Source organism: Delphinapterus leucas, chromosome 19, assembly GCF_059928025.1.
Source record: "Delphinapterus leucas isolate spDelLeu-1000000601 "Yukka" chromosome 19, BTC_Dleu_Yukka2, whole genome shotgun sequence".
Lineage (NCBI taxonomy): Eukaryota > Metazoa > Chordata > Mammalia > Artiodactyla > Monodontidae > Delphinapterus > Delphinapterus leucas.
The window spans coordinates 57,756,366-57,766,602 of NC_143147.1; the positions used below are offsets into that span (position 1 = coordinate 57,756,366).

The window sequence follows — 10,237 nt, forward strand, 5'->3', positions numbered from 1 at the left end:
AGGGGCCCTGACCTGTAAACAGAAACAAAAAGATGAGAGGCAAACGTGTACGCACCCTATCGGACCCACCTCATGAAACACTGTCCTCTCTAACACCTGCATCCTCCAAGCCCTGAGCCAGAGCTAGTAGGGGCCACCAACTGGCTTCTTCCCTGAAATGCAATTTGATAGTTATCTTCAACCTCCCTTTACTGTTAACCAAATCTCACAGGGTGAGAAGAACAGCAGTTAAACTGGACCTGAGTGGCGTGTAGCAACAAGTCCTCAGGCCACACCTGCATCTGTCCTTATCTGGAAGCTCTGAGCTATTCTCTTACTGATCAAAGCCAAGAAAAAAAGTGTTCTTTTAAGAAACAACAGTTGTGCCTATTTATTTTCAGAATATATTACAAAGGCTTCCTGGCAAACAGCTCCGATAAATATTGAATTATGATTTAAACAAGGGAAATAAACACTCTCAGGCATCACTGAAACCACTGAAAGTTTATTCAAATCTTTACATAAAGGGATTTGTTAGCATCAATGCCATTCGTGAACATTTCTCACCACTGCAAGACTGAAGAAGGGAAACCACTGGTTTAGTGCTGGTTTCTACGATGCAAATGAATGACAACTCACAAGCTTTAGAAATCGGCAGTTGACGGGCTGCTAACAGAAGCAGTTCCCTGGCTCCTAAATCGACCAGGGACACTGAGGCAAGCAGTTTGGTCACTCCCAGAATGCGTCCAGACCTGCTCCGCCTGCGGCAGGTCCAGGGGCGGCATAGAAAGGAAGGAGAATGTGCTGGGTTTAGGACTGATCATCAGGAGGCGCTCCTAGACGACGCCTTCATGTCTAGACCCAAGTCTGACCCACCAAGAAGCATTACGCCGGACAGCAGGCCTCCCCTCTCCTCTCCTGGAGAGGAGACGGGGAGCCGGTGGGAAGGTGCCCTTGGTGGCAGCACCTGGCACTCTGGCTACCTCCCTTCTTTACCTTCGGGGCAGCTGCAGGTTGGACGCAGCCCGTCCTCCATTGGTCCCTTGGTTCATATCCAATTTCTAGTGCAGTTTTATCCAGCTATGAAGTCTAACTTTAGGGTGATAAAACCTTTATTCTGAGATGTCACGTACTTTACAAGGCTTGGAAAGTCGGTTTGAAGCTACTCCAGGGTGTGAAGAAATGGGAAGAATCCCTGAAGAAGAGGCTGAGGAGGAACCAGAGGCTGGCCACAGGCGAGGATCAGGTTAGGATCTGGTAACCCGAACTCAGGCCTCCCTCCCTCTCTCATTTGATGAGATTCCTCATGATGCTGAGGGAGGACCCTCTGTACCCTGATCCAAAGTGATTCCAGTGGTTCAAGTAGTGGAAGAGCTGATACAGCTTAAGGCGCTTCTCGAAGTCTGGAGCCTTGGGGACTTTGCTGTGGTAGGCGGAGTAAAAGGAGCCACTGAAGCCCCCGAACATGCCGGCTATCGCCAGCTCATACTCCGAGTGGCCATAGAAGGAAGCTGGGTCAAAAATGATGGGCCCAGAGGAATCCTCCGCCACGTTTCCTCCCCAAAGGTCTCCGTGGAGCAGGGCTGGGACGATGTCCAGATCATGGAACAGGTCAGGGATCTTTAACTGCGGGGGAAATGAAGCCTTAGCAAAGTGACCAATGCACACAGGAGGGACACAGAGGCTTTTCTGAGTGTGGCTCCCAGTGCCCAAGCAGGGCCTGATCAGTGCAGAGGTGCACAGACATGCCCACCTCCCATCCAGGCCCAGGCCCAGGTGGCTGCACCAGCTGCAGCGCCTTCCCATTAGGCCTGCAGGGCATGATGGGCACAGCCTGGGAGGGGCGACACTCACCTGCAGAGCAGCCCAGAGCTCACGGGCCTCCCTGTCCCCAGACCCCTGTTCCAGCAGGTCCATCTGAGGCTGAATGCGCTGCCGGGCATAGAATGTGACCCAGTCCCTGTGCCAGTCGTTCACCTGTGTGGTTGACAGCAGAGCTCAGAGGAAAGCGCCAGAGCAAAGGCGGAGCAGGCTGGTCCCCAGAGACGCCACTGCAGGGACCAGTGTAAAGGGGTGGAGCTGACCAGGCAGCCTGGGGGTCTGGAGGACATGCTGGGACCGGCAGGTTCCCGGACAACCTCCCACACTTCTCAAGATCTGAACAGTGTGGACTGTGCCCCGTGGGATACTCAGTCCTCCCCTCCCAAGCAGCTACCTGCCTATCCTCGGAGGGCGAGGCCGCCGTCTTACCCACTCAGCCCGAGTATGGCTCCCCAGGATGAAATCCCCAGGGCAGCCAACCACAAAATCATAAAACTCAAAGTTACAATCCCTTTTCATTAAGCTACCTGAGAGAGTTTCCTAGTTAAAATAAAACGCGGTTTAACTTTCTAATTTTCACCCACCTTGAAATCCAGCATCCTAACTTGCTGGTCCTTCTCTGCTCCTCTGAGCTTACCTAGCATGTGAGGTGGATACTCCTTATATACACTGCTTAAAATTAGCAAAGAAAAAAAAGGAGCAAAGACCTTTTACCAAATTTCACCAAAAAAGAGAGAGGGTGTGCTTTCCGCAGCTGTTTCTGAGCGGCTGGTCTGACTGGGAAATGCAGGCAAAATGGTGGTGTCACTCACCTGGGGGAGGTACCCGCAGCACGTCACCACGTCAAAGCCAAACTGGTCCACAAAGGGCCGCTCCACTTGCCCACCTCCTTTCCCTTGCAAGCAAAATGAAACGAGAGAGATGACAGTCCCCTCGCTCCCTCGGGGCCAGCTCTGGGAGCTCAGAGAAGCTCTGAGGCCTGACCTCAGCGTGCCTTTCTCCACCTTGTGTCCTCATCCAAACAAGGGCCCTGGGCTCCGGGACTCAGGAACAGAGCCTGTCTCATCAGAGTCAACAATCCAGAATACCCACTCCTTCCCAGGAGAGGATGCTCAGAGGAGTGACTACACTGTCTCCAAAAAAGGAGGGAAAATCCACCCCATAACCCATCAGGAAAGGACAGCTTTCAGTGGCCAGTTTAGAATTTGCCACTTATGAAAGATAAACTGCTGTACTTGTAAATGATCTCATCCTCTGCAGCTCCCTAAACTCAGAGCAAATCCAGAAGAACTGAACTACATGTAAGTGGAAGGGACGAGGCCCTCTGTCTGTCTAACACAGTAGGTTCTTGGTCGTCTGTTCCTGGTGTGTCTGCTACTCTGCCTAGCAGAGTAACCATATGGGCTACACATGGATTATCAAACGTCAAAGGATGAAAATCCTGGAAGACACCCTCAGTGCTACCACCACAGTAAGTCCTAAAAAGGTCAGACGTGAGGGCTATCATCCTGAGTCTCACGTGTGATTGTTCCTAGAAGAAAAGGCACGGTATGGTAAGCCAGAGAAACTTTGACAGGCTTTCTTCTGGGGAGTGAGAGGTCAAAGGAACCATAATATGATAGGATTTTGAGTTCAGGGAATATTTCCTGTCTTTCAAATGCATTTTCGAGACAATACACTAATTGTATTCACTGTGTTCACTGCATCCCAAACATGCAGCCTTGGGGTTTACACTCCTTTCCTGTGGCAGCAACACAGGTCTGACTGTACACAGTGGCAGCACAACTCCACCCACACACCCATACTGGCCAGATGTCTTCCTCTGGGGGGGTCCCTCGGGCCCACAGCCATACCCACTGTGCCAGCCTCCTTCTGGAGAGTCTCTCCAAGCCTCTTGTTGTCTAGGTGTAGATCTGCCAGCTGGGTTCCAAGCTTTGCAGCATGACTGTAAAAACAAAAGACAGCCACTAAACTCATGGTACAAATGGAAACCCACCTCCATTTGAAAGGTCTCGGGCCACACAAAGTAGGTGAGACAGTAAGGGTAAGAGTCTGTTCTGGTGAAGCAAGCGGAAGATGGAGGGCCTCATCTGAGTCTGCAGCTAGGTCATTTGTCAGCATCTCACCCTGAAATTCCTCTCCTGTTTGCTTTTGGCCCACAGAGTACATGCTGCTCATTCTGCAGAACCCAGGATATGCCGGGTCACGGGTTCCTTCTATCACATCCCGCAAAATTATACCCCCAAATGCAAGCTTCCCACTCAGAGAAAGAACAAAGGCACCCAGAGGTGAAGGTGAAGCAAACGAACCTGCTCAGATACCGCATGTCCAAATGCTCCATCACCAGCATGCTGCCACCTCCAGGGGCATCGAGGACCTTGATGGGTTTGGGCACCTTCACTGTGCCTGTCTTTAGGATGGCAGTTAAACTTGCCATCTCACCTTCAAACATCCTTTTGGCCTGTCAGAGAAACAACCGGGGAGGGGAGAAGTAGGAAGAGCAAGGCTCTGTGTAGACATGTTTTCTCCAGCACCACAACCAAGGCTGACTGCAGACTCAATAGAACAGACAGCTTTTCCACTTTTCAGTAGAGCAGATTACACGTTCTGAAGCTGCACAGGAATTAGAGGGATTGTACTTTCTAGTCTTGTATATGTTTATGCTGTCATTGATCCCAGTCTATCCAAAGAGAGGAACGTATGCCTGGTGCAGAGCTGGACTGTGTAACCAGTACCTCAACCACAGTCCTGTCCCAGGGGGCCCTCAGGCACAGGCGGCCCCCATCTCCGTGTGCCAGGAAGCTGGCATCACTTCTCACCCGAATGGACCACCAAGTCCTATGGCATCTCCTACCCGGCACTGGAAACCACCTCATCTCCACCACCTTTCCCATTTCCAGTCCAAAAGTCCTTGTTCCTGCTTTTGGAAGGCAAATCCCACCCTGGAACATACCCCAAGCTGTCACCCCACTTCCCTCATGACAGCCCCACAGGGCCTGGCCCTGCCCACATCCCCCCCTCATCTGGGCCCCGACCTGGGCTCCACCTCCACACTGACAGGTGGGCACACACACTCCTTGCGCTCCTGGATTACAGCCTTCTCTAAGTTCCCCAGAGATCCCTGGCCTCCTCCAGCCTGGAGACTTCCACATGCCATGTCACCTCTGCTTGGAACACCCCTCTCCCTTCTTTTGCCAAGTCAGCCCCTTCCCCGTCATGCTTCAGATTTCAACTTAACACCAGTTTTGATTTCTCAGAGAAATCTTCCCTAACTTACCAGGCTAAGTAATTCCTCCCCTTTAAAGTATCTTTTTTTTTAAAGTAAAATTTCTACAGATGTATATGAAGAAAACTGCACAGCTCAGAAGCATCCACCTCTAATTCTCCCAAAGTCAGCACATCCACGTGACGGCCACCCGGCATTCCTCTCCTCCCAGCCACTGCCACCCCACCCGCACATTTGTTTGTCTGCTTTGTCATCTCCACAGAGGCAGATGGCCAGGCCTCTTTATTCCACACTGCATTTGTTATGCTGGTGCATCAACAGTCAGAGTTTATTCTCTCTGCTGTGTAGAGCTTGCTGTGCAAGTGTTCTAAAACGTGTTTGTCCAGTCTACTGATGAAGGACACTGCTTCCAGTTTGGTGTCACTACGAGCAGTGTTGCCATGGACATTCTTCTACTTCTACTTCTCATAGTTACTAACTCTGTGACCTTGGTTTCCTCATCTGTAAAATGGGGTTAATAACAGTACCAATCTCATAGGCTTGCTGCTGTAATTAACTGAGTTAGCAGCTAACAGTTACACAGGCCATTCTAAACACTTTACAAACATTATTATTATACTACTTGGAGAGCTAAAGTTCCTGAGGAGGAAAACAAGAACTGTGTCTTAAGGAGAATTTTCAGAGCATTCTCTGAAGACGAAGGAACACAGCTGGGCCCTGGCTATACTTTGTACTACAGCACTGGTTGTGCAGCGTAAAGCAAAGGATACATTTTTTTTTTTTTTTTTTTTTTGCGTAACGCGGGCCTCTCACTGTTGTGGCCTCTCCCATTGCGGAGCACAGGCTCTGGACACGCAGGCTCAGCGGCCATGGCTCACAGGCCCAGCCGCTCCGCGGCATGTGGGATCTTCCCGGACCGGGGCACGAACCCATGTCCCCTGCATCGGCAGGCGGACTCTCAAACACTGCACCACCAGCAAAGCCCCGGAAAGGATAAATTTTTTTTTTTTTTTTTTTGGCCACGCCACACTGCATGTGGAACTTCCCTACCCAGAGATTGAACCCATGCCCCCTGCATTGGAAGTGTGGAGTCTTAAATAATGGACCACCAGGGAGGTCCAAATTTTTTTAATTAAAAGAAAAATGTAGGGAGAGGTGAAGAAGGATCTGTGAACACAGCTAGAGGCAAGGCTCCCTCACAGAAATGTCCACTACTATGTGGTCCTAAGTGTCTAACCCTAAGAACACCGCTCCTCCAGAATGCGACAAGGGCAAAGTAAGCATTAGCCAGGGTGCAGGGCTACAAAAGGTCCAGAACTTAAGGGAGGAGCATGAGAGAAAGCCAACTATTCAGGCATGCAAAGGACAGATAAGCATAATCAAGAGAAAAAACTTAGACCAGGTCATTCCAGCAGAGAGTGAGAAGGAAAACAAAAGAGCAGCTATGTAGTCTTCTCTTAGAAGTCTGGAAGAAGACATTTTCACCTCCTAAAGGGCAAAGCATAAAGACAGTCCTTTTTTCCAATCAATCAGCAAATGTTTCCGCTATGGGCAGTACATCTGCATAACTCACACAGTATATTCCCAAGCAAACTAGAAAGAGACATGTTTGAAACTATCTACCAAAGGATTAGAAGGAACTTATGTGAAGATTAGCAAAAAGAAAATGGACTCTGATGACAATAAAAAGCAAGAACCAGAAGAAATAGCAGTCGCAGAACAATGTTTAAAAAGCACTACTGAGAGATGCCATTTTAATCATCAGAAAGTATTTGCTTCCCTGTAATCTACACCAAGTTCTGAATTATTACAAACAGTAATGAAAGTGGAAATACAGCTGTGAAAAGGATGGAGCCACATAAGAGAAAAAGAACCCAGAGAAGGCCTGTGGTGGAAAGTAAGGAAGGACACCTCCACTACATTAGTACTGACTGGGGGAAACCAATGTAAAAGAGCAACTTCAAGAACCATTAGTTGTCAAATTCCTATAAAAGGGATGTACAGGATGACACGCAGCCAACCTCTGTAGAACAGAGTTGAAGGTTGGTCTTGAGAGAACAGCATCGTTTCAGAAAGAGATCATGCCACACCACTGAAGATGGGATTCTGCAATATGATTTCCAAAGAGAGGATAAAAGTGCTGAGGGTGTGTAACACGTAGGTCTTAGTACTGGGGTCAGCACCTTCAGCCCTATTTGAAACAAGGCATTGTCCAGTCCTGCTCCTTGCCTACTGGAGCCATCCAGGGCCTCCCAGCTAACACTACAAGCATGACCCACCCAAAGTGCACAAAGAAGTGACATCAACGCCCCGGGGTAAGTCAACTTCAGCAGGGAGGCTCACCTATTTTAGACAGGAACCCTTGAGAAAACGTTCAGATACAAACAGAATGGAGAGACAGCCGCAAGGGGCTGAATGTTTGTGTTCCCCGAAAATTCAGAGGTTGAAACCTAACCCCCAAGGCGACGGCGTTAGGAGGCGGGGCCTTGGGAAGTGACCAGGCCAAAGGAGTGGAACCCTCATGAGGGGATTAGAGCCCCTATAAGAGACCCCAGAGAGCTCTCCTCCCCCTTCTGCCACGTAAGGACACAGTCAGAAGTGGCCTCCACACCAGGGAAGGAAGCCTCACCACCATCTTGGACGTCCGGCCTCCAGACCCCAAAATATACATGTTCGTATTTAAAGCCGCCCAGTGTTTACAGCCGCCCGGCGGACGAAGGCTACATTACTTTCAGTATTCAGAAAGGGTTTTGATCTCTGCAAGTTCAAATAAACCCCAGGACAAGGGACTGCTACTACCTGTCCTTGTTCAAAACTCGCCAAACAATGAATTTTCTCAATGCATTGGCCACCTGGGCCGCGTGAAAGCCACCCACAGCATCCACGCGGCGGTGGGGCACGCGCCGGACGGGCCTGGACCCGCGCCGACCTCCCTGAGGTTCGAGAGGCCGCAGGGCTGAACCGCGGACCCCCCAAAACGCCAGGCCAGCCTGACAAAAAGACGGGTCACCGAGCGCCTCCGCGGCTCGCAGACCCGGGCTCGGACGGCCCCGCCCGCGGACCCGGACCGGCTCCCGACGCCGAACCCGGACACGGACCCGGGACCACAGTCCCCCGCCCACTTCCCCCGCCCGCGGCAGCCCTGACCTCCGCCTTGGGGTTCACTTTCACAAACACTCGTCCTCTGTCCGTGTCGTAGCTCCGGCCCTGGCTAATGCACCCACCCCCCGAGTGACCCGTGGCCTTGACGGAGCCGCAGCCCAACTCCCGTTTCAGCAGCTCCTCCATGTCGCCCGCGCCCGGGCCGCGTACCCGCCTCAGACCGCACGCAGACGCCGCGACGCCGTGGGGACGCGTGGGGATTGGGTGAGGGGCGGGAGGGCGGGACCTAGCCGTGGGAGCGCGGGAGGGATTGGGGGAGGGAAAAGAAGGGGCGGGACCTGGCCGCGGGAGCGCGCGGGGATGGGGGAGGGGAGGGTCGACGGGAGGTGGGGGCGGGGCCGCCTTGTACTCCCAACCACCCCGAGACCCTGGTGGCTCTCCTCGCTACGGGATCGCCCTGGCCTTTCCCCTGACCTTACCTGTGACCTGCCGTTAACCTTGTGTGGCCCGTCCTGGTCTGGGGCACACCCCCTGCTCCAGGCCCCTCGTCCACGGCTCCAGGTTTGAGCATCACCCCTCACAGGGGCTTTTCCGACCTGGAGGCTCCTGCAACACCCTCCGGGGTGCTATCTTTTCTGTTTGTTTATTTGCACTTGTTTATCCAATTAGCATCAATCTCCCCAACTAGACTTTAGTGACTTGAGGGTAGAATAAAGTCTGCTTTGCTCTGTATACTGAAAAAAAATGTCCAACCTTAAAGCTGAGAGTTATGTTTTATTGGGGGCATTACTGAGGACTTAAGCTGGTGAGATAGCCTCTCAGATGTCTCTGAGGGACTGTTCAGAAGAGGAAAGGGAAGAGCAAGAATGTAAAGGAGTTTTTTTCAAAAACAAACAAAAAAAACAGATAGTCAAACATCAAAAGATTACTGCTAATTTAAAAAACCCAGACATCTCAAGTAAATGAATTTAGTACTTTTCGGTTTATAAGAAGATGCGACAGTCTGAGCTTAGTGAAATCGTTCCTTTGATACGCACCCTAACTATCTAGGGCCAGTGTCCTGTGTTCTCCATTCTGAATTCCTCAGGGTGCACAGTCGGGGATGGCTGCAGTGGCTGAGGGCTTGATGGCCTCAACGTCTTTTGTTTACTAATATGGCAGGCAGCATTCTTTGTCCACGGCTCCCCGTTAGTCAGCATTCTCCAGAGAAATCGAACCAACAGGGTGTATGTATATATAGAGAGATTTATTTTAAGGAAATGGCTGTGAAAACTAATAAAGGGAAACCTGTTTTAAATGGAGTGGGAAGGCCAAAAGGGAGAGCTCTCACCCTGTCCACCCAGACACAGCCTGAAGGTAAAGACGTGTCACCAAGTGCCTCTGCCCTGTGGCTGCTCAGGGTCAATAACAGGAAAAACTGTTGATTACAGATCCCAACAGGAAGAATCATCAACAGGAAAGAATCCTCAATTACAGGCCTCAACAAGAAAGGTGTTCTTTGTATCTCCCACAAGAAATCAATTACCCAAGCTACTCAGCCAATGAAAACCAGTCATCACTTTCAACTCTCACTTTCCTCCAATGGACTTTAGTTCAAAACAACCCCTCCAGGGACTTCCCTGGTGGTCCAGTAGTTAAGACTCCATGCTCCCCCAATGCAGGGGGCCAGGGATTGATCCCTGGTGGGGGAAGTGAGAGCCCGCGCACTGCAGCTAGAGAAGCCAGTGCGCCGCAACAAAGACCCAGCACAGCCAAAATAAATAAAATTTTTAAAAAAAGAAAACCCAAAACAGCTTCTTCCTTCTAACGTTCTTTTCCTTTCTTTGTTGGATTTGTCTGTGGCTTTTGCGGTAGCCAGCTTGTCCTGAATTGCAATTCTTTGCTGTTCCTGAGTAAACCCATTTTGCTGGTAAAACTACAGGGTGTTTTATTTTTTAGGTTAACAGGGCTCACACAATCGTGGAGGGGCAAGACCAAAATCTGCAGGGTAGGCCAGAAGCAGGAAGCCCAGGGCAGAGTTCTGTTGGCAGAATTCCCTCTCCCTCAGGGGAGGTCAGTGTTTGTTCTCTGCAGGCCTTCAGCTGAATGGATGAGGTCCACCCACCAGTC

General features: G+C 50.8%; 1 protein-coding gene across 1 annotated transcript; it reads right to left on the bottom strand.

Annotated features, from left to right (window-relative positions):
* Positions 1-444: 444 nt before the first annotated feature.
* On the bottom strand, positions 445-8,342 carry FN3KRP (fructosamine 3 kinase related protein). Its single transcript, XM_022589245.2, has 6 exons — positions 8,174-8,342; positions 4,110-4,261; positions 3,654-3,745; positions 2,613-2,695; positions 1,834-1,956; positions 445-1,605 (listed from the first exon to the last, which is right to left on the bottom strand). Exons 1-6 carry the CDS (start codon positions 8,312-8,314, stop codon positions 1,267-1,269), a joined length of 930 nt encoding a protein of 309 aa, XP_022444953.1. The 5' UTR covers positions 8,315-8,342; the 3' UTR covers positions 445-1,266.
* Between the last annotated feature and the right edge of the window lie 1,895 nt (positions 8,343-10,237).